The sequence below is a fragment of the Diceros bicornis genome, chromosome 3 (assembly GCF_020826845.1).
Source record: "Diceros bicornis minor isolate mBicDic1 chromosome 3, mDicBic1.mat.cur, whole genome shotgun sequence".
NCBI lineage: Eukaryota > Metazoa > Chordata > Mammalia > Perissodactyla > Rhinocerotidae > Diceros > Diceros bicornis.
The window spans coordinates 58,484,009-58,509,093 of record NC_080742.1 but is presented as its reverse complement, the minus strand read 5'-3'; the positions used below and the strand labels follow the sequence as shown (position 1 = coordinate 58,509,093).

The 25,085-nt window shown below is 37.3% G+C and overlaps 1 protein-coding gene across 2 annotated transcripts in view; it reads left to right on the top strand.

Annotated features, from left to right (window-relative positions):
• DPY19L1 (dpy-19 like C-mannosyltransferase 1) overlaps nt 1–25,085 on the top strand; it is a 107,896-nt gene that overhangs the window by 40,284 nt on the left and 42,527 nt on the right. For both annotated transcript variants that reach the window (XM_058528103.1, XM_058528113.1), the window contains exons 7-8: nt 2,113–2,170; nt 22,111–22,202. In XM_058528103.1, coding sequence (XP_058384086.1) covers nt 2,113–2,170; nt 22,111–22,202 — 150 coding nt within the window. The remainder of the gene's footprint in view (nt 1–2,112; nt 2,171–22,110; nt 22,203–25,085) is intronic.

Below are 25,085 nucleotides of genomic sequence, written 5' to 3'. Positions count from 1 at the left end.
GGATGGCTGGGTCATAGAGCATCTCTATTTTTAATTCTTTGAGGAATCTCCATACTGTTTTCCATAGAGGCTGTACCAGTTTGCATTCCCACCAGCTGTGTATGAGGGTTCCCGTTTCTCCACATCCTCTCCAATACTTGTTTTTTTGTCTTGGTGATTATAGCCATTCTAACAGGCGTGAGGTGGTATCTTAGTGTTGTTTTGATTTGCATTTCCCTGATGATTAGTGATGTTGAACATCTTTTCATGTGCCTATTGGCTGTCTGTATATCTTCTTTGGAGAAGTGTCTGTTGATTTCCTCTGCCCATTTTTTGATCGGGTTGTTTGTTTTTTTGTTGTTCAGTTGTGTGGGTTCTTTATATATTATGGAGATCAACCCCTTGTCAGATGTATGTTTTGCAAATATTTTCTCCCAGCTGGTGGGTTGTCTGTTCATCTTGATTCTGGTTTCGTTTGTCTTATAGAAGCTCTTTAATCTGATAAAGTCCCACTTGTTTATTTTTTCTTTAGTTTCCCTAGTCTGGGTAGGCATGTCATCTGAAAAGATTCCTTTATGACCAATGTCAAATAGTGTGTGTTGCCTGTATTTTCTTCTATGAGTTTTATAGTTTCAGGTCTCCCCTTCAGGTCTTTGATCCATTTTGAGTTAATTTTTGTGAATGGCGATAGCAGATGGTCCACTTTCATTCTTTTGCACGTGGCTGTCCAGTTTTCCCAACACCATTTATTGAAGAGACTTTCCTTTCTCCATTGTATGTTCTTAGCACCTTTGTCGAAAATTAGCTGTCCATATATGTGTGGTTTTATTTCTGGGCTTTCAGTTCTGTTCCATTGATCTGTGTGTCTGTTTTTGTACCAGTACCATGCTGTTTTGATTACTATTGCTTTGTAGTATGTTTTGAAGTCAGGATTGAGATGCCTCCTGCTTTGTTCTTTTTCCTTAGGATTGCTTTAGCTATTCGGGGTCTTTTGTTGCCCCATATAAATTTTAGTATTCTTTTTTCTGTTTCTGTGAAGAATGTCATTGGGATTGCATTGAATCTGTAGATTGCTTTAGGTAATATAGACATTTTAACTATGTTTATTCTTCCAATCCACGTGCATGGGATATCGTTCCATTTCTTTATGTCATCATCGATTTCTTTCAATAATGTCTTGTAGTTCTCATTGTATAGGTCATTCACCTCCTTGGTAAGATTTATTCCTAGGTATTTTATTCTTTTTGATGCAATCGTAAATGGTATTATCTTTTTTGAGCTCTCTTTCTGTTAGTTCATTATTAGCATACAGAAATGTAACTGATTTTTGTAGATTGATTTTGCACTCTGCAACTTTGCTGTAGTTGTTGATTATTTCTAATAGTTTTCCAACAGATTCTTTAGGGTTTTCTGTATGTAAAATCATGTTATTTGCAAATAGTGAGAGTTTCACTTCTTCGTTACCTATTTGGATTCCTTTTATTCCTTTTTCTTGCCTAATTGCTCTGGCCAAAACCTCCAGTACTATGTTGAACGGGAGTGATGAGAGTGGGCAGCCCTGCCTCGTTCGTGTTCTCAGAGGAATGGCTTTCAGTCTTTCCCCTTTGAGTATGATGTTGGCTGTGGGTTTGTCATAAATAGCCTTTATTATGTTGAGGTACTTTCCTTGTATTCCCATTTTGTTGAGAGTTTTTATCATAAATGGATCTTGTATCTGTCAAATCCCTTCTCTGCGTCTATTGAGATGACCATGTGGTTTTTATTCTTTGTTTTGTTGATGTGATGTATCACGTTGATTGATTTGCGGATGTTGAGCCATCCCTGCGTCCATGGTATAAATCCCACTTGATCATGGCGTGTGATCTTTTTAATGTATTGCTGTATTCGGTTTGCCAATATTTTGTTGAGGATTTTTGCATCTATGTTCATCAGTGATATTAGCCTGTAATTGAAACTTGTTTTGACTAGTGATATTTTAGAGAAAATAAGCTATCTTGCAAATAAGCATAGTAGAGTTCTATTATGGCTAAAACTTTTTGTAATACTGGACGGTTATCATGTTGTTTCAAGGTATTATTAGGATTGACCTGGATTTCTGTTATTTGAGTTACATTTTCTTATCCTCTTTTCCAGCGGTAGCCGATTAGGAGGCCTGGTCACAGTGTTGTGCTTCTTTTTCAATCACGGAGAGGTAGGTAGTCAACAAATATTTTTAAAATCTTTTGGGGGATTTTACTGCTAGAAATACAAGTTTCCTCTTTAGGAGTCAGTGAAATATTTTTAAAAATTTTAGAAGATTTTTCTTATAGAAATATAGGTTTCTTCTTTAAATTTAATCTGTAGTAGCATTCTTCAAATGTTTGATCTTATTTTTATTCAAATTTTAAAACTAGCATCTATTTTAACTTTTCATGACCTTTGTATCTTTTATGTGATATATCTTTCAGTGATTTGAAGAAATAGTGGGTCTGTATCAATTCTTTATATAATGTAAAACTGTGAAAGCTCGTTTTTTAGCTATAATAGAAATATATATAGATATATCGTGTAACCTCCTTGTGTGGGGATAATTTTTTGTTGTAGGAGCTAAATAGTATGTTTCTATTTTAATGTGTTTGTATTAAACTTTGATATACTTTTAAGTATCCTTTGCAGAATATTTTATTATACCTATAAATTTGCACATATCTAAGTGCTTTCTAAAGAGAACAATATTGTAGGAAGCATAGATTCTGGATCCAGGCTACCTGTGTTCAAATCCTGGCTCTGCCATTTAGTGGCTTTGTGATCTGGGCAAGTCATTTTGTTTCGCCTGCCTTAGTTTCCTCTTTGTAAATGGGTGTCATGATGTTACTCATCTCATGCGATTGTTGGGGAGATTAAATGAATTCATATGTGTAAAATGCCTGGAACAATGTTTGACACACAGTAACTGCTATGTAATTATTATTTTGTATTATTATTAACTTAGTTTAAATTAAAGTCTAATATACATTCAAGGTACCAATGAAATCCTTCCAATAAATTAATCATAGTTGTGAATGAATTTCTAGTCATATATCTCTGTCCACTTTTCTTTCATGGTAAGTTTTGTATGAGGGAAAGAGAAGAAAGGTCAGCTCGCTTTGAGTGAAGTAACAGTCCTTTTATGCGTTTATACACTAAGCGTCTACAGTGTTTGAATATGCACATGTTACAAAGCTCTAACTGTAGAGTCAAGGTTGAACTTTTTTTATTATTCAGCAGGTTACTAATAGATCTTGAACTCAAACGTACTTAGTATTTAGAATCACAGAAATTTAAAGCTAGAGTGGCCTTATAAATAGAGCATTTGACAAAAAAAATGATTGCAATCTGATATCAATTAATTGGCTTGGTCTGAATTTTGAGCAAAATAAAACACAATTATTTGGCTCTTTTTGACTGCGGATGCTGCTCAGTGTTGTAGTGTGGACCATAAAACATTTAGAAGCACAGATTCTGTGAGAATGACCTAAGAAATAGGAAATAATCACTTAACAATGGAAGAAAAGAGCATTGAGTGTCCACAATAAGATGTTGGAGGAAAGGGATTATTGAAAATTTTGAAGCCAAGACACAGTTTTAAAGACTACCGTCTGTTAAGCAGAAAGGTCCACTGTGTTACCCTCAGTGTAAATTAAAGGTTATTAATTCCTGATCTTACATTTTTTCTTAGAATTTTGATACTTATGTAGCATGAACATTGTTCCTTACAAAGTCTTTTCAGTTTTTCTTTTTTTCTTTTCTTTTTTTTTTTTTTTTTGGTGAGGAAGATTAGCCCTAGGCTAACATCCGTGCCCATCTTCCTCTACTTTATATGTGGGACGCCTGTCACAGCATGGCGCGATAAGTGGTGTGTAGGTCCACACTCAAGATCTGAACCTGCGAACCCTGGGCCGCCATGGCAGAGTGCACAAACTTAACCACTCTGCCACCAGGCCAGCCCCATGAAATTTAGACTATTCAGTTTATTTTTCAGGTTGATAAATTTTCTTTTTGATACTTTTCAGCTATTTAGTGTATTTAAACATGCTTAGACATCACTTTCTGCTTAGGAAAAGGTAAACTAAATGTGATTAGAATTAGAACTGCAGTTTAACTGAAATAGTCAAGTTGTTAATGGTACTTATATCAGTAACTGTAGCTATAGAGTAGAAAAGAGACTATTTTGAGTCAAGACATATTAAAATTGAGAGCATAAACTGCAGTTCTATAGTTTTGGGTAAAATAATGGTGAGAACTCAAGTAACTGAAAACCATGTTGTTATAATTTTATATTTATTTTGGTTTTCAAATTGTGAGAATTTCAAACCCTATTTTTTTCTGAATTTTAAAAATGTTGCCTAAAATATATAATTTTTATATTGGGAGAAGCATCTACTCTGGTAGTACCTATTCCTGCATTTAGTGAGCTTCGTTCTCAAGTATCACATAATTTTGCTCATTGGAATTGGTGATGGGTTACTAATTGGTACCCTTCATTTTTAGAAGAGTTATTTTAATCATGTGAGTGAGTGGTTTATGTGCCAAAAAATAGTTGTGAATTGTTACTTGCCCTTAAGTTCCATTTCCATTATTTAGTTTGCTCTGTGCTTGAGTCTAAGATAGTATATGATGTACTTCTTAAAATATTCTTTCTCTCAGATGGTTTTACAAGGGAAAATTTTCGCCTTAACAAAAAAACTACAAAATGTGTGGTATAAAAGGATTAATCAAATTATTTAAAACAGAAATTTAAAACCTTCAAATCTGAAACATGGAACTACAATAAAGGAGCTATTAATTGCGCATAGTAAAGATCAATAATAGTGATGTTATACATTTCATAATAAAAATTATGCAGATGTTTTCACTTATAAAGGTTTTAAATTAAATGTTGATTCTGTCCCTGTTGAGAGTTATTGCTAAGATGAAAGCTAACAATTGTGCTCTGCCTTTGAACTGTTTCCTTATTATAAGGTAAGATGGATGTACCATGAGTTGATGCTGCAGGATTTATAGCATGCTGATTGAAAAGCATTTAGATGTGTATATAAAAAAAACTAAATACAATATTTTTCTTGAGTTTTTGACTGTTAAAATTCATTACATGTGAAATAGTTTTATTTAGCTTTTTCATAATGAGATTTAAAAACAATTATTACTGAGCATGACTGATGGTGTTTTATATAAAACACGTTCACACATATAAAGATATGCACATATGAGGAGGAAAATCTCTTACTGTTTTTTTTTTGGAAACGAAAGTAGTTAATTCAAAGTGTATGAAAGCATTGTTTTAGAGGCATATCTAATTAATCTTTTTTATTACCCATAACATATTTCTGACCCATATAGTTTCCTGAATATTTTTGAACTGAACTGAGATTAAAGTATAAATATAAATGTGCTTGTTCCTAATTACTTATTGACATAGTTATGCCATTTATATAAGATTTGGGAAGGAATTCTCGGAACACTTTGCAAATAGTCTCATTAATCCTTATAATCTTGTATGGTATATAAGTAGTAAATAATATCTTACTATGCATAAAAATGGAGGTATTGAAAGGTTAAGTGTTTGGCTCAAGGTTGCTAAGCAGGGAGAGGATGATAAGTTTCCTAGTTAACCAGTAATGTCTCCAGACTTCTCTCAACACATATACCTCTTAGGGGAGTAGGATTTCAAAGACAACACCATAGTTTATCTTTTACAAATAAGTAAAGTACAAAGTTCTTTCCTTGCAATTTGTGGGACTTTTTTTTTTCTTCTTTTCCTCCTTTCTCTCGATCTCTTTTTCTCTTCCTCCCTCCCTTCCTCTCTTCCCTTTCCAGTGATGGTAAGGTTTTGGCCAGGACATTTATTCTGGGTCTTCTGTTTATTCAACTCAATTAAAACAACATATGCTGAGGGCCTCCTGTATGCCAGGTACTTGTAGATGCTGGGGATGTGCCAGGGAGTAAAACAAAGACTCCTGTCCTTGCGGATAATTGCGTGAAGGTAGGATGATATTCTGCTTAAGGTGAGAGAGTACCAGCTTATCTGGGGAGTAGTGAGGAGGCCATTGTGACAGGAGCAGAGAGTGGAAGGGATAAGGCCAGACAGTTAATAATGGGAGGTGGGATGTGGAGGGAGCTTATTCTGTAGTTCTTGTTGGTCATTGTAAGGGTCATTTGGAGCAGATAGAAGAGCCACTGGAGGGTTACATGCAGAAGAGTGGCATGATTTAAATACTTTTTACATTAGTTTGGAAAATAGTATAAGTACAAGATGTATTATTTATTTAAGCTATTGAGTGGTGTGCCTATGGACTTGTGAATTTATGTTAAACTTACATTAACTCTAAAAGTCCAAAGCAAGAGTGTGCTAATCTTAGTTGGGAATGAATCTGTTGATGTGGATTTGAAAATTAGCCTATAATGAAGTAGAAAACTAGCCTACGACATCCTTATGACTTGGCCCCTGCTATATATCACCACTCTTCAGGCTCTTTTCTTTGCGTCAGACCTACCGTCCTTCCTTCTTCCAGGTCCTAAAAAAGTCCATTCCTTTTCCTTGCTCAGGGCCTTTGCACGTGCTGTTTCCTATGCATTGCATACTTCCTTCCCCTTCTATCTCCTAACCTGTGCCTAATTAACTCCTAGTCATACTGAACAACTGGCTATTTCAATATGGGTTTCAGTGGTGTTCTCCATTTCTTCCCACAGATCTGGGTTTACATCTGGTATAATTTCTCTTTAGATTTAAGAGCTGGTGCTCTTAAGAGCACCAGCTCTTTAGATTTAAGAGCGTGGTGAAGATCGGCTGCCAACAAATTCTCTTAGTTTTTGCGTGTCTAAAAATATCCTCATTTTGTGCGTCATTTCTTGAAATGTATTTTTGCTGGATAAGAATTCTAGGTTGATAACTTTATCTTTTAGCGCTTTAAATGTGTCATTCTATTGTCTTCTAGCTTCCATTGTCTGATGAGAAGTCAGCTGTCATTCTTGTTGTTACAATGTGTAATGTGTCTCTTTGGTTTTAAGACTTTCTTTTTATATTTGATTTTTGTTGGTTTGATGGTGATGAACTTAGATGTTGTCGTCTTTATATAAATCCTGCTTAAGTTTCACTGGACATCTTTAGTCCATGGGTTGATTTTTTTTTTTTTATCAGTTTTGGAAAATTTTTAAGAAATGTTTTCTCTTCAAATATTTTGTGTTCTCCATTCTCTCTCTTATTCTTCTTTGAGGATCTAATTCCACATATGTTCAACTTTTGATGTTGTCCCACAGGTTTTTGACATTCTCTTCCTCTTTTTTCCTTAATTTTTTTTCTCTCTTTGCCTCTATTTGGATATTTTCTCTTGCCATGTCCCTGAGTTCATTGATACTTTGTTCTGATATATTCATTCTTCTATTAAGCTCATTCAGTGACTTTTTCATTTTAGATGTGTTTCAATTTTAGAATTTCATTTTTTTCTAAAGCTTCCATTTTTCTGTTGAAAATTCCCATCTGTTCACTTATTCTATCAATCTTTTTCTGTAAAATTTTAAACCTAATTATTATTATTTTTTTAATTTTTTAATTTTTTATTTATTGCAGTAACATTGGTTTATAACATTGTATAAATTTCAGGTGTACATCATTATACTTCTATTTCTGCATAGATTACATCATGTTCACCACCCAAATACTAATTACAACCCATCACCACACACATGAGCCGAATTATCCCTTTCACCCTCCCCCCTCCCCCCTTCCCCTCTGGTAACCACCAATCCAATCTCTGTCTCTATGTGTTTGTTTATTGTTGTTATTATCTACTACTTAATGAAGGAAATCATACGGTATTTGACCTTCTCCCTCTGACTTATGTCTCTTTGCATAATACCCGAAATGTCCATCCATGTTGTCACAAATGGCTGGATTTCATCGTTTCTTATGGATGAGTAGTATTCCATTGTGTATATATACCACATCTTCTTTATCCATTCGTCCCTTGATGGGCACTTAGGTTGCTTCCAAGTCTTGGCTATTGTGAATAACGCTGCAATGAACACAGGGTTGCATGTATCTTTACTCATTGGTGTTTTCAAGTTCTTTGGATAAATACCCAGCAGTGGAATAGCTGGATCATATGGTAGTTCTATCCTTGATTTTTTGAGGAATCTCCATACTGTTTTCCATAGTGGCTGCACCAGTTTGCACTCCCACCAGCAGTGTATGAGAGTTTCCTTCTCTCCACATCCTCTCCAACACATGTTGTTTCCTGTCTTGTTAATTATAGCCATTCTGACAGGCGTGAGGTGATATCTCATTGTAGTTTTGATTTGCATTTCCCTGATAGTTAGTGATTTTGAACATCTTTTCATGTGTCTGTTGGCCATCTGTATATCTTCTTTGGAGAAATGTCTGTTCAGGTCTTTTGCCCATTTTTTAATTGGGTTGTTAGTTTTTTTGTTTTTGAGATGCATGAGTTCTTTATATATTTTGGAGATTAAGCCCTTATCAGATGTATGGTTTGCAAATATCTTCTCCCAATTGTTAGGTTGTCTTTTCATTTTGTTGATGGTTTCCTTTGCTGTGCAGAAGCTTTTTAGTTTGATGTAGTCCCATTTGTGTATTTTTTCCATTGTTTCTCTTGCTCCGTCAGACACGGTGCTTGAAAATATGTTGCTAAGACCGATGTCGAAGAGCGTACTGCCTATGTTTTCTTCTGGAAGTTTCATAGTTTCAGGTCTTATATTCAGGTCTTTAATCCATTTTGAGTGAATTTTTGTGTATGGTGTAAGGTAAGGGTCTACTTTCATTTTTTTTGCATGTGGCTATCCAGTTTTCCCAACACCATTTGTTGAAGAGACTTTCTTTTCTCCATTGTATGTTCTTGACTCCTTTGTCAAAGATTAGCTGTCCATAGATGTGTGGGTTTATTTCTGGGCTTTCGATTCTATTCCATTGATCTGTGTGTCTGTTTTTGTGCCAGTACCACGCTGTTTTGGTTACTATAGCTTTGTAGTATATTTTGAAATCGGGGAGTGTGATACCCCCAGCTTTGTTCTTTTTTCTCAGGATTCCTTTAGCTATTCAGGGTCTTTTGTTGTTCCATATAAACTTTAGGATTCTTTGTTCTATTTCTGTGAAAAATGTTGTTGGAACTTTGATAGGGATTGCATTGAATCTAAAGATTGCTTTAGGAAGTATGGACATCTTAACTATGTTAATTCTTCCAATCCAAGAGCACGGAATATCTTTCCATTTCTTTGTGTCTTCACTTTCTTTCAGCAATGTTTTATAGTTTTTGGTGTACAGATCTTTCACCTCTTTGGTTAAGTTTATTCCTAGGTATTTTATTCTTTTTGTTGCTATTGTAAATGGGATGGTATTCTTAATTTCTCTTTCTGCTACTTCATTGTTAGTGTATAGAAATGCAACTGATTTTTGTATGTTGATTTTGTATCCTGCAACTTTACCATATTTGTTTATTACTTCTAAAAGTTTTCTGGTGGATTCTTTAGGGTTTTCTATATATAAAATCATGTCATCTGCAAATAGTGACAGTTTCACTTCATCCTTTCCAGTTCGGATCCCTTGTATTTCTTTCTCTTGCCTGATTGCTTTGGCTAGGACTTCCAGTACTATGTTAAATAGGAGTGGTGAGAGTGGGCATCTTGTCTGGTTCCTGTTCTTAGAGGGATAGCTTTCAGTTTTTCACCATTGAGGATGATATTAGCTGTGGGTTTGTCATATATGGTCTTTATTATGTCGAGGTACTTTCCTTCTATACCCATTTTATTCAGAGTTCTTATCATAAATGCATGCTGTATCTTGTCAAATGCTTTCTCTGCATCTATTGAGATGATCATGTGATTTTTATTCTTCATTTTATTAATGTGGTGTATCACGTTGATTTGCGAATGTTAAACCATCCCTGCATCCCTGGAATAAATCCCACTTGATCATGGTGTATAATCTTTTTGACGTATTGTTGTATGCGATTTGGTAGTATTTTGTTGAGGATTTTTGCATCGATGTTCATCAGTGATATTGGCCTGTAGTTTTCTTTTTTTTGTGTTGTCCTTGTCTGCTTTTGGTATCAGGGTAATGTTGGCTTCGTAGAATGAGTTAGGGAGCTTCTCCCACACCTCAATTTTTTGGAAGAGTTTGAGAAGGATAGGTATTAATTCTTCTTTGAATGTTTGGTAGAATTCATCAGGGAAGCCGTCTGGTCCTGGACTTTTATTTTTGGGGAGGTTTTTGATTACTGTTTCGATCTCCTTACTGGTGATTGGTCTATTCAAATTCTCTACTTCTTCTTGATCCAGTTTTGGAAGGTTGTATGATTCTAAGAATTTATCCATTTCTTCCAGATTGTCGAATTGGTTGGCGTATAGCTTTTCATAGTATTCTCTTATAATCTTTTGTATTTCTGAGGTGTCTTGTAATTTCTCCTCTTTCCTTTCTGATTTTACTTATTTGTGCCTTCTTTCTTTTTTTCTTGGTGAGTCTAGCTAAAGGTTTGTCACTTTTGTTGATCTTTTCAAAGAACCAGCTCTTGGTTTTATTAATTTTTTCTATTGTTTTTTTGGTCTCTATTTCATTTATTTCTGCTCTGATTTTTATGATTTCCCTTCTTCTACTGATTTTGGGCTTTGTTTGTTCTTCTTTTTCCAGTTCCTTTAGGTGCATTGTTAGATTGTTTCTTTGAGATTTTTCTTGTTTGTTGAGATCGGCCTGTATCGCTATAAACTTCCCTCTTAGAACCGCTTTTGCTGTATCCCATAAATTCTGGTGTGTCATATTTTCATTTTCATTTGTCTCCAGGTATTTTTTGATTTCTTCTTTGATTTCTTCGTTGACCCAGTCATTGTTCAGTAGCATTTTGTTTAATCTCCATGTATTTGTGGCTTTTCTGATTTTCTTCCTATAGTTGATTTCTAGTTTCATACCGTTGTGGTCAGAAAAGATGCTTGGTATTATTTCAATCTTCTTAAATTTATGGAGACTTGTTTTGTGGCCTAATATGTGATCAATCCTGGAGAATGTTCCATGTCCATTTGAAAAGAACATGTATTCTTCGGTTTTTGGATGGAATGCTCTGTATATATCTACTCGGTCCATCTGTTCTGGTGTGTCATTTAAGACCAATGTTTCCTTATTGATCTTCTGTTTGGATGATCTATCCGTTGGTGTAAGTGGAGTGTTAAAGTCCCCTACTGTTATTGTGTTACTGTCTATTTCTGTTTTTAGGTCTGTTAATAATTGCTTTATATATTTAGGTGCACCTACATTGGGTGCGTAGATATTTACAAGTGTTATATCCTCTTGTTGGATTGTTCCCTTGATCATTATGTAATGCCCTTCTTTGTCTCTTTTTACAGTTTTTGTTTTAAAGTCTATTTTGCCTGATATGAGTACTGCTACGCCAGCTTTCTTTTCATTGCCATTTGCGTGGAGTATCTTTTTCCATCCCTTCACTTTCAGTTTGAGTGTCTTTCGGTCTGAAGTGTGTCTCTTGTATGCAGCATATATATGGGTCTTTTTTTTTTTATCCATTCAGCCACCCTATGCCTTTTAATTGGAGCATTTAGTCCATTGACGTTTAAAGTAGCTACTGATAAGTATGTACTTACTGCCATTTTTTAACTTTTTTTTTTCTCAGTGTTTTAGTAGTCCTTCTCTGTTCCTTTCTTCTTCCTTACAGAATTGATGGTCTCTTTAGTTTGACCTCTGTCTGAAAGCTCTACTCTTTAACTCCCCTCCTTCCTCCTTTTATGTTTTTGATATCATATCTAACCTCTTTTTTGTGCATTTGTATCCATTAGCCTCTTATCATGGAAATAGATAATTTTCCCTATTTGTGGTCTTCTCTTTTCCCCTTAAATCAGTCCCTTTAACATTTCTTGTAGCACTGGTTTCTTGGTGACAAACTCCTTTAATTTTTGCTTGTCTGGGAAATTTTTGATCTTTCCTTCCATTTTGAATGATAACCTTGCTGGGTAGAGTATTCTTGGCTGTAAGTTTTTTCCTTTTAGCACTTTAAATATATCATGCCACTCTCTTCTAGCCTGTAAGGTTTCTGCTGAGAAGTCAGCTGATAGCCTTATGGGGTTTCCTTTGTATGTAACTTGACTTTCTCTTGCGACTTTTAGGATTCTCTCTTTATGTTTAATTCTGGACATTTTGATTATGATGTGTCTTGGTGTGGGCCTCTTTGGGTTTATCTTGTTTGGGGCTCTCTGTGCTTCCTGTACCTGGATGTCTGTTTCCTTCCTTAGGTTAGGGAAGTTTTCATCTATTATTTCTTGAAATAGAGTCTCTGCCCCTTTATCTCGCTCTTCTCCTTCCGGGACACCTATAACATGGATGTTAGTGCGCTTGATGTTGTCCCAGAGGTCCCTTAGACTGTCCTCACTCTTTTTAATTCTTTTCTCTTTTACCTGTTCAGCTTGGGTAATTTCTTCTAGTCTTTCTTCCAGCTCGCAGATCTGTTCTTCTGATCCTCTACTCTACTTTTGAGTCCCTCTAATGAATTTTTCATTTCCAGTATTGTATTCTTCATTTCTGATTGGTTCTTTTTTATGTCTTCCATTTCTTTGTTGACATTCTCACTGAGTTTATCTATTCTTCTCCCCACATCAGTGAGCATCCTTAACACTCTTAGTTTGAACTCTCTGTCAGGTAGGTTGCTCATTTCTGTTTCACTTAGTTCCTTTTCTGGGGTTTTGTCCTGTTCCCTTACTTGGAATGTATTCTTTTGCCTCCTCATTTTGCCTCTTTCCCTGTGCTTGTGTCTACGTATTAGGGAGGTCAGCTACGTCTCCTGCTCTTGGATAGGTGACCTTATGTAAGTGATGGCTTAGGAGGCCTGCAGTGTGCTTCCCTCAGTTCTCAATGTTCCAGGGGTGACCCCTATGTGGGCTACGTGTGTCCTTCTGTTGTGGCCTGTTTGCTGTCCCTGTAGGCGCCCAGGGAGGCCGAGTTATGCTCCTGGCCAGCTGTTGTAATGCTCAGCTGCTTGTAGTTGTTGTGGGCCCTTCAGTCTCTTTATCAGGTGTGGGGAGCCCCAGCACAGTTAGCTGCAAGTTCTAATACCACATTTGTGTTGCAGTATTTCTTTTAAGTGAGTAGGCCCCCAGCGTGGCAGGTTGTTAGGCTCAGGGCCTTACAATTGCTATAAGCCTCCAGCCTTTAGGTCTCTTGTCAGCTCTCTGAGGATTGCAGCTGTGTGGGGCTGGCCTCAGGCACAGGAGCGCGCAGTTGTTTCAGGGTTTGGAAGGTGGGGCAAACCACCTATGTGGGTCTTTGAGAAGCACAAGTCTTCTGCAGCTGACAAGCCCTGCCGACCACAGGTCCACACACACAGTCAACACAGTCCTGCCCCGTGTGCACGCCCCAACCTCCCGAAGCAGACCCAGTCTCTCCACGGCGGGAGCCCCACACACTCCACCACTGCCCCACACTCTCCACCTGCTCCTTGTGCACGTCCTGCCCCACTGAAGTCAGCTCAGTTGCCAGGCAGCAGAGAATCCAGTCACCAATCTATGCAGGCCCACAAGTTGCCTGAGTAGTTGTTGTTGCGTGGGGCCAGTCTCTAGGGTAGGCTGCCTGCCCTGACTGAGCTGGATTAAATCGGTGCTCTAGTGGCTGGGGTAGACCCTGGGCTAGCAGGCCTCAGGGAGAACTCCAATGGCGTCTGTGTCAGCACGCCCACACCAGGCCACAACAATGGCTGCCACCACTGTCCCAGTCCCTGGAGAGGTCTCACCCCTCACCGAGATGCCCTCAGGGCCTATTAGGTGAGTCTCTTTTCACCAAAGCACTGTGCACCTTTCTTTCTGGTGATTTTAGGTTGCTTTCTGAAATGGGTGAGTTTGCGCGTGGGCCCTTTAAGAGCCAGTTTTAATTTCTTTGTGAACCAGCTTTTCTGGGGGTGCTCCCCAATGTTTTAGTAGCAGGCAAAGTCAGATATTATGCCACTCGTCTCGATTGTGCTGGGTCCACAAAATGCCTCCAGTGGGGGCGCTCCCCGGCTCGGCCCCGCGCCTCCAGGGAGGCTGCGTACCTGTGGGCTGCTCCCGCGCGGCCGTGACGCTGGCGGCTTGTGAAAGCGATGTTTTTCTCTCCAGAAGGGAGTTTCTGCCTCTTCCACCTCAATTAGGATTGTCCGTTGTTGCAGGAGTTCCTCTTATCCAGTTTTCTGTTCTGTCTCGGGGGTAATTTTTCCACGAGTAGTTGTAAATTGGCTGTGTCCGCGGGAGGAGGTGAGTTCAGAGTCTGCCTACGCTGCCATCTTGACTTCCCTCCTGCCTAAACCTAATTATTATAGTTATTTTAAAGTCCTTGTCTGCTAATTCTAACGTCTACTTTATCTGTGGATTTAATTCAGTTGACTAGAATTTGCCTCTTGGTTGTGGGTCATATTTTTCTGCTATTTTGCATGTTTGATAGCTTTCTATTTTATGTAAGACATTTTATATAAAAGAATGATAAAGCCTGAACTAGATCATTGTTTTTGCGTGTTTTTTTCCCATAGGGAGCATCTTTTCCTGTGTCAGGGCATGTAGGCTGAGAGATTGAGCATGTAGATCCCACCAGGAAGCCTGCTAAGCTGGGCAGGACTGCAGTTTTAATTTGTTTTAGTTTACCTCCAGTTTCAAATGAATTAAAGAGATCTCTGCCCTTTGGCTCAATCTCCAACTTTCCAGATGCTCAGCCCAGGTGTTTTGAGAGGTTTGGTAGATTCGATCGGAGACATAAAAAGAAACTTTCCAACCCAAGCGAATGGACTGAATTTATCTTTTATTATATACAGGAGAGTAAAGGCGATAGTCTGCAAACAGATTGGAATAGGTCAGATAATGAGAGGGAAATGACACAAATCGATCGGAAAGGGAAACACCAGATCGACTGAGATAGAAGCAGATTTGAATAGGTCATATAATAAGAGGGAAAAACATCGGATTGATTGGAAAGGGAAACACCAGATCGACTGAAGGGAAATAACACAAATCAACCAGAAAGAGAAACACCAGGTTGACCAAAAGAGAAAACATCAGATCAGTTACTCACAACCTCCATGCCTTTGCGCCTGGGAGAGTCCCTTCAATTGACATGGCTAGGCGGGAGTCTGATCGTCAGAGGTCCTGGGCAAGGCATCCCCTCCACAGGTGAGACTCTCACCAGGCCTCACTTTCCAGCGGTTTATATAGCATCAGTAATCTCCAGAGTAAGCAGTTACAGAGTTTGCAGAGCAAGCATTTATTGTTTCCATGCACAAATGGTTATCAGTTGCGTATGTGCGCTGAGCCCCCTGGCTGTCGTCCCAGCCCGGCAGTTGTGTACGTGCATTCTGCTCCCTGGTTATCGTCACAGCCCGGCACAGATGGCCAGTCCGTCCCGAGCTACGATGCCCAAAGAGCCTTGTAATGTTACAATTTGCAACTATCTCTGTGGGAGAAGGGCCACTTCCCACCACACAGAAAGCAGCTTTATATTTCTTTGTGTGCTGGTGGCTGTAGGTCCATGGAATGGCCATACATGGCTGTACTCACGTCAAGACACCAGGGCATGCCCTCTTTGGTCTTATCAGCATTTGAATTGGGAAGGAGTTAGTTTTCAGCTTTTTAGTTTGTTTCATTCCATCTCTGGATTCAACTTCAGCAAGTTCCTGGAAGCTAAGCACTATATGAGATTGTGAGATCTCTCTGCTTTCTGTCTCTCCCCTACTGCTCCTTACTCCGCCAAATTCATGGTGTGTGTGTGTGTGTGTGTCCAGGGTTGGTGGAGGGGAAGTTGTCAGTTGAAAAGATTTATTTTTGTGTTGTGGCTTTTCTGGATTTCAGTTTATGTTGTCAGAAGTTGATCTGTTTTTACTGGTCCCAGCAAAGACTCTCTGCCTAAGGCAGGTCCATACCTGAATTATGCAGTTGTTCCCAGGTGTGCAAGTAGAGCCAACAGATGTTCTATATCTTCTTTTGGGCTACATCTAGTTCCACTGTAAATTTTGTCCCAAACTGGCAGTATCAAAAATAGTGCCCATTTCTGTACTTTTTTCCTCCAGCTTTTTATTTTGAAAAATTTAAAACCTACACAGAGTTCTAGATTCACTTCATTCACCGGTTTTAATATTTTACCACATTTGCTTTCTCTGTCTCTCGTATACACACACCGACATTTTTCTGATCCATTTAAGGTAAATTGCAGACATAATGACGTCTCTCATATATATATTCAGTATATATTACCTGAGAGCAGCAAAGACATTCTGCGTAATCACAGTACTGTTAACCATTCTCAAGAAATTTATCACTGATAATTATGCAAAACGTCTGCAACAGTCCATATTGAAATTTCACAGTTATCGTGATAAATTCCTTCATGCTTTTGTTTTGGATCCAAACTCTAATTAAGAATCTAGAACAGTTTGTCTTACTTTTTTCTCTTTCTTTTTGTGACACTGACATTTTTGAGGAGTCCAGGCTCATTGCTTCATAGAAGGCCTCACAGTCTCGGTTTGTCTGATTGTGTCCTTAATAGATTCAGATTAGAACCCCTTGTGAAGAATGACATGTACATGATGATGTATTCTTTCCTCTGCGTTACATCTGGAGGTGTGTAAGCCCAGTTTGACTCATTATTGGATTTGCTAACTTTGATCATGTGGTTAGGGTGGTGTCTGTCAGATTTCTCTATTCTAAAGATGGTTTTTTTTCCTTTTAAATTAATAACTGGTCTGTGGATAATATTTTGAGGCACTGTGAATATCCTGTTCTTCAGTAACATTTTACTGAGTCCTTGTAGCATCCATTGATGATCTTGATTTAGTTCTGTTATTTTGGCCACTGCAAATTGTAATTTCCTAATGCTGTCGTTTCTTCTGCATTCATTTACAGGTGGTGTTCTGTAAAGGTGAATCCTCCCCTCCCTTTCATTTTCTCTTACTATCACTGTATATACGTGGATTCTTTTTTTATTTAGTGTTTTATAATCCACTATCATCATAATTCTTCTTGATGCTCAAATTGACATAATTTTGGCCAGTAGGAGCCCCTTCTCTCTTTTTTTATGATACATAATTTTCATACACTGAAATTTAAATATCCTGACCATAGAACTCAATGGGTTTTACATATATATACAACCACGTAGCCATGATGCAGATCAAGACATAGACGGTTTTCAGCCCTCAGCCAGACTCTTCTCTGTCCCCACCCAAGCTATATCCCTCCCCTTCCTCCAAAACAGGTATCCTCGATTCTCACCTCTGTCACTGTAAATTTGTTTTGGCTGTGTTGGGACTTCATATAAATGGAATCATATGTTCTTGTGGCTGACTTCTTTCAACATATGTCTGAATATTTATCCATATCATTTTCCAAAGCTGTTGTTCCAGTGTTCACTCCCACTAGCAGTGTATGCAAATTCCAGTTGTTCTACATCCTTGTCACTACTAGGTATTGGCAGTCCTCTTTATTTTAGCCATCCTCATGAGTGAAAGAGGATCTCATGTTTCAGTTTGCATTTTTCTGATGAGTAATAATGTCGAGCATCTTTTTATATTGCTTATCTGGTTTAGATATCCTCTTTTCTGCTGTGGCTATTTAAGTCTTTGCCCATTTAAAAATTTTAGGTTGTTTATTTCTTGTATTGGTATATGGAATTCTTTGTCAATTTTGTGGAGTTCTTTGTCGGATATATTGTCTGTAAATATCTTCTCAGTCTGTGGCTTGCCTTTTCACTCTTCCTGGAGTTTTTTAATGAACAGAAGTTCTTAATTTTGATGAAGTTCAATTTATCAATCTTTTCTTTTATGTTTAGTCCTTTTTGTGTCTTGATTAGAAAATCTTTGCCTACTACAGGTCATGAAGATTTTCTCTTATGTTTTCTACTACTTGATTATTGTAGCTTTCACATTTTGGTTTGATCTATCTTGAATTTTTGTGTATACCTGAAGTGGATTTAAGATCCCCACTCCCCACCCCAATTTGAATATCCAGTTAACCTAGTACCATTTGTTGAAAAGACCATTCTTTCCCTACTGAATTGTAGTGGTGCTTTTGTCATTAATCAGGTGACGGTATATTTGTGAGTTTGTTTCTAGTCTCTCAATTCTGTTCCATTTATTTCTTTGTTTATCTTTAAGCCAGTTTCACATGATCAAATACTATAGCTTTGTAAGTTTGATATCTGGTAGTAAAAGTCTCCAACTTTGTTCTTCTCCAGTATTGCTTTAGCTATTCCAGGTTCTTTGTATGTCTATATAAATTTTAGGATCAGCTTGCTATGACTTCTCCCTCCTCCAACACATACGCAACCTGCTGGGACGTTAGCTGTGATTGCTTTGAATTTCTAGATCAATTTAGGAAGAATTGACATCCTAAATATACCAAATATTCCAATCCATAAACTGGATATATCCTTTCATTTATATTAATCTTCATTAATTTCTCTCAGTAATGTTTTGTGTCTTGAAAATATTTTGTTAGATTAATTCCTAAGTATTTTATAGTTTTTTTGGTACTATTCTTTGCCCTTTTGATATGTCCCTATCAGTCTTTGAATACTTACTTTCTTGCACAAAAAGGTGTTTCAGGATCACCTAGTACTTTCTTGTCCCCAGATGTGGAATCAGCTATTTTCCAAGGAACCTTGGATCCTGTTAGTGGAAAATGGTATTTAGAGACCACAAGCAGGGTGCTTGTGTTCTCATTGCTACTTGGATGTAATTACTTTTAGCTCCTTTCAGCAGAGAGCTAGGAAATATACTTTTTAAAAATCATTAATTCATGCTGATTCTTCCAGTAATTCTAATCCAGTATTATGGGGTTCTTCTCTGCCTTCCCCCATTCCATATTTGTATCTCCTTCCCCCCACAATTGAAGTGTATTTACTTATTTGCTTTATTCTGTAATACACACAAAATAATTTCAGAATTAGTACGCTAATACTATTACCAATAACAAATGTACTAAATGAGGTTTAAGATTTCTTTGCAGTTTTTTTCTCCTAAGAGTATATTCTACTAAGGGTGTACAGAGTTCAAAAGTAAAATAGTATAAAAGTTACTTGAATTATTTTTGCTTCTCTATGTTATGTTGCCGTTTTGATAATACCATTAGAATCATTGGTTTCAGTTTATACTGTCTTTGTTGTCTTGACAAACACTTGCATACTGTAGACAGAATTCTGAATATGTTGATAGCCTTGAGAAGTGTAGTTTACAACCACATGGCAAAGGTGGTAGAGTTGATATTGATAATATCTTGTCAGGTATATTTTCTATTTTAAGTGAGTAAGGAATGGTCGAGTTTGAGTCATTGCAACAGTAAATTGAGTCATGAAGATGTAATTCATTGCTTTTCCAACAAAGCTGACTGATTTCATAGAAGTTCTCTGTAAACTTAGGATAGGATATACTGATATCCTAGAAGTTCAGAGACAAAAAAAAGAAATGTTTCTTTTCATAGAACCAGCAGAAATTCTTTATTAAGATAATAAAGCTCAATAATAGCAATCATATATCACTGCAACATTAATTCCTGTGTGAGCCAGAGTTGTATTACAAATTCAAACTGACATATTTAACTGGCTGGTTAATTGGTCAGTGTATCAGTACATGGTACAGAAAGAGACAAAAACTCCAAGAAAGCTACCTGGCTTATTATCAAGATGTAGTGCCATCAGCTGCACAAAGCCCATGCCAAGCTAAGGGTCTCTATAAACCATGGGACTATCCTAAGTAACATCAAATAGGAAATGTTTAAACCATGACTGTTGCACCTTGCATTTTTAATGGCTAACATCTGTATAATAGAATTCTTAAACCTCTTCCATTCTCTGAAGAAGAGTTGCCAAATCCATGGTGGCCAGAAACCTTTTTTGGAAGCCCATGAAGTACGGTGCTTAAAGCAGTAATGTAACTAGTATTAAGCAATACAAATCAGTATCATAGCTAATATAGCAGTGCAGCAGCCAGAGGTGGGTAATTGGTTTTAAACCCAAACATTATGCTAGGTTACAGTTGATCCTGCAAGTATCAGTCTAGTTAATGTAGACTAAGCCTTAAACATGATCTGTTAGATACTAACTACAATTTGTAATTCAGTAGTCAGTCATACTTCTATTTATTTTTAAATTATGAAGAGAAATTGATTAGATTATGCTAGAACTCTAATAGTATAAGTAAACTGTTTGAAAGTAGAGATTGAAAAATGAAGCTGTCTGTTGCTAAAATTCCTTTGTTTTTGATTCTTGAGTAAATGATTAAAAAAATTCAACCCTTACTAAGCAGAAAATAAAAGCTTGTCGTCATCAATATCTAGATAGTATTATGTTTCATATGTCGGCATAATTTATTCAGTGCTATGAAATGTGTGCTAAAAATTGTATATTGGAGATGACAGTTTAAACAGTGTAAGATTTTCATTGAATTCATTTTCACAATTAAAGAATTTCTTGTATTTTGTTAGAGTGCAGGGTACATCCCTTTTTGAAGCAGTTCACATGTGTATTTCCTTCTTTAATTCTTATATTTCAAGATAATGCCTTTAAAAGTCATTGGTATTTTAAACTGTCAACCTATATAGAGAACTATAGATTTTTATTTTCCATTTAAAGTTATAGTTAAAGAAAAACATTTTTTGAAACTTAAGATATGATTAAAGCAAAGCTGTTTACTATTTTCAAACTATATGGGGTCATCTGGAACAGCAGTTATGTTTGTACCCGATCTAGTAAAGTCACAATGCTATTGAAGCAACAATAAGAAGCATTTGAACATACATTTAAACTCATTCACTCTTCACATTTTAGAGGACCTGCTTATCCTCACTTTACAGAGGATGTAATTGAGTTTTAGAGAACTGAGTGACTTCAGCTATTAAGAGAAATGAATTTCTAAGAATTGACAACATAGTAAAGTTTGGGTAGCAAAATAAATGTGGGTGAGCAGTTTGTATGAAGAAAATTCTCAAATTGTGCATTATGTAGCTTAAATATTTTCTTATTCGTTTTTGCATAGAGATTGGTAGCTTTATAAATTTTGGTTATATAGCTCTATTGTCAGTCATACTGAAATCTCTAGTTAATCTAATAAAATAACAGATTTTTGAAATTACATTCCAGTAACAACAAATAGGCCTTTTTAAAGACTTTTTAAATCTTTTCAGAATTCTCTTGTGTGTATAGTTCATTTAAAGATATCGATGTTAAATTTCATAGAGGATGATGAGTTTTGGTAAGAAAGAGGAGTAAATTGGCTCTTTCTATAGCAGTAGTAGAAATATTTAATAGTATGAGGTAGAGCTAAAATAAAGGAAAAGATTATTTCCACTGTGGTCTTTGTAATTGTGTATAGTCTCTAAAGTAGCCCTCCTTGACTTGAAAGATGTAATGATTTCTTCTAGCGTGACTAGCTTAGTAGTAGTAATATCAAATTTTTTAAATTTAATGCAATGCAGTTTTCTTTAAATTGAAAGATGGACTTATTAATATATTTAGTATATAGGCAGAGTAATGATTGAGTACAAAAAAGGAGACAGTACATTAAATCTAAAGTGAGCTTTTCAGAAAGGTTGATACTTGCCTATTTTAGGACTTTCGTTACTTTATTTGATCCTCTCTGCCACTTTTAAATATTTTACAGCCCAGGGTAGCTTAGGTAAAGAAGAAATAAAAACAAAAGTGGAGTGCTCCTTTTTAGCAGCATTTGAATGAAAATACTAACATTATGACTAGAAAGAGTTTTGAAGTATTGTTTAGGGTTAGTTTTGCTGAAATTTGTGTGAAAGAAGACAAACTATAGTTAATTTACACAATCCATGCAAATGAAATGTTTTTAATTTTGGCAGAACATTTTCTAGCTAGTACTTTCCCTTTAGACTGTAGTTGAAGTTTTTTGGTACATTGTTGTTGATAATTCATGATGTTAATATTTCACAGCATCTTATGCCATGTGTCTCCCTCTCAGTAATGTTTCTCACTTCCCAGTTTTGCTGTTGGTGGAAAATCTAGTAGCTTGTTTTCCAATACACCATTGAAGTTATGTGTGAAGAAAACTTCTCTTTGTATTTATAAATAGTGGCTTTCACTTGGTATGTCTTACTTAACAAATTTAGCAAATATTCCATACACTATGAACTTTTTTTCAGTGTACCCGTGTGATGTGGACACCGCCTCTCCGAGAGAGCTTCTCGTATCCATTCCTTGTGCTTCAGATGTTGCTTGTAACTCATATTCTCAGGTAACTTTGACTTCTCTTTAGTTGTTGTTTCTTTATTTGATTTGCATTGAATAATGTCAGCAAGAATTTTTTAAGTTTCCATAATAAAAGCAGTCAATGTAATAAAATAATTAAGATGATGCTGATGCCAGCTTGAATTCATAAAGGTATTTTAAGAGTATAACTTCAGAATGTTTACTACCAAAAATATTTTCTTAATCTGCCTTCTAGTCTTCTTCCTTTTTCTTAGTGGTCCACAGATACTGCTCGAGGAGCGGCAAATCTGCTTCCACTTTGTCTGCCATCTCCACTTTCTCAAGTCATTTTCTGCTACCACTACAGCCTCCTAAAAATAGGCAGAAAGAAGTGGGGAAGGTGGTGGCAGTAGAGTGTGTCCATAAGATATAGTCTTTTAGAGCAGAGAACAGTTCAGGGAATGATTGTGGTCAGGTACATTAACACATGTAATTCTTCTGTCTACATTTGTTTAGCGTTTCTGAGAATCAGCTAGTAGGGGTAGAAAGAAACCACCTCAGTAGACCAAAGATATGCTAGGAGAATTCCTGCTGGAAATTCAGGGCTGGATTGGGCTCTCCCATGTCGTCTCGCCTTCAGCTAGAGACCCGACAGAGATGCAAGTACCACACGAGTGGAAAGAGAGTAGGACACAGAACAGTTCTCTCCCCTTTCTGTTGACAAATACTGAGTTTAGACAGATGCTGCCTTGATTCAGAGGGTAAAAATAAAATGAAATGGGGCCTCTGAAAAAATAGAACAAAGCATGATGAAAATCTGAAGATGACTCAGACTAAGAACTCCCCTCAGTGATCTGCAGAGTTCGGGAGAACCTGGTTGAAGTCTGTTACTCCAAATCCTTTGGACCATCCATTTCCCCCTGTGATGGTCTCAGTAGGAAAACAACCATTACATGACTTTTTCTGTTATTTAGTGTTTTTAGACCGGCCTTTCACAGAATGTAGGATGGGTGGCAGCTTTTGTATTAGCTTTTAAAGTCCCTGCAACTCCAGCCTGATTGCTCTCCCCTAAATTCCTCTTTTATTATAAGATTTAAAGCTTCTTTAGCATCTTCTAATAAAGTGAACTCTGTGAATTCATAACCTTTAGCTCTGGGGTATCTTGATAGATGTTGCCTTCTCAAACATTTCAGGAAGAAGTGTTGTGCTGTATGAGCATCTGATTCACCATTGCACATGCTGTGTTTCCACTTCACATTCTTGATCTTGGCTTTCTTCTCCATTATAGTGCAGACTGTGGACTTCCCATCAGTCTTTAATTTCTGCTTTTCTTCTACCTCTGCTTCTGTCATAAATCCAATGATGGCAAACTTTGCTTCTTACACTTCCTCACTGATCTGCTCTGATCTGAGCAGCCACGGATGGTGCTGCTCCACCTGCTGAGCACTGCTTCCTTTAAGCCATCCTGAGGGATGTATTGCAGAAGGTTCTACTAGTTTCTTATTGCTGCTGTAACAAATCACCTGCAAACTTAGATTTATTATGTTAGATCTTACAGTTCTGTAGGTCAGAAACCCTAAAATCGAGATATCGGCAGGGCTACACTCCTGGAGGCTCTAGGGTCGAATCAATTTCCTCACCTTTTCTAGTTTCTAGAAGCTGCCTGCATTCCTTGGCTCATGGCCATGGCCCCTTCCATCTTCAAAGCTAGCAATGGCTGGTTGAGTTCCTTCTCCTGTCGGTTTATTCCAACTTTCTTCTTGCCTTTTAAGGACCTCTGTGATTACACTGAGCCCACCTGGATAATCCAGGATAATCTCCCTGTCTGAAGGTCAGCTAACTGGTAACCCTAATTCCCCTTTGCCATGTACTGTGACATACACATAGTTTCTGGTGATGAGGATGTGGATCTCTTTGGAGGCCGTCATTCTGCCAGCCACAACGGGGCTGCTCCGATTGCTGTTTCCTGGCCTCAGGGGCTGCTTTCTGTTAGGTTCTTACGTCTTGTTCTCCAGGTGCTTTTGTGGCAAGCTCTTTCTTTATGTTTTCTTTTGCCTCCTAATCATTGTCATTTCAGCCTCATCCACATCCTCATTCCTATCTTTACTTTTGGTTTTTGCAGAAAAGTTTTAGGGGAGTTTCTTTCCTTCAAGATCTTTTCCGTTCTCTTTATTTTTATCCTAATTGACATCTTCCTTCTCATGTTCCTGGGCATCTGAAGCTAGAGCTGCCACTGCTTTCACCACTGCTCTTTCGGCTTCATCACCATCTCCATCTCCTCCTCATCCTCAGTGGCACCTCATCACTTCCTATTGAGGAAAGCCTTCCTGTCCTTTGTTCCTTGGTTTGCATAGCTCCCTTGTTACCTGATGTGGCTGCTGCTGTGTCTGGTGTGACTGGTTGTGTGGAAGTGTGGCGTCTGCTTTCATTTCCCTGGGGTGACAACTGCTTTCTTGGCTGCAGTCCTTTTCGCTGGGGAAAACCACATCCTCCTTTTCTGGAGTTGTAGCAGATGTCTGGCCTTTCTTCTGAAAGATGACAGCCTCATCTCAGTCTTCTGATATTTCATCCTTATTACTAATTTCTGTCTCCTTTGGTGAAGTAGCTGTTTCCTTTAGTTCTTGGTTTCTACCTGTAGTTGACCGCTCGTGGTGTTGGGGGGCTGGTGAATGGCGTGGGTGAGACGAGAAGAAGCTGAGCAGCGTTGCTGTTGGCTGTAGCTACTGAAGATGCTGTGATAATGCTAGAAAAGAGACTACTTCTAATGCTAGACATCATTTATAAATAAGGTTAGAAAGATATTTTATCTTAACAAATTGGTTAAAATTAACCAATTAATTGTCCAGTTTTGAATTTTAAGTATTTTTAGTTTTGTATAAATCACCTAATACCAGCTATAGTCTTAGCTGGTTCTTGGTTGTTCCTGGCA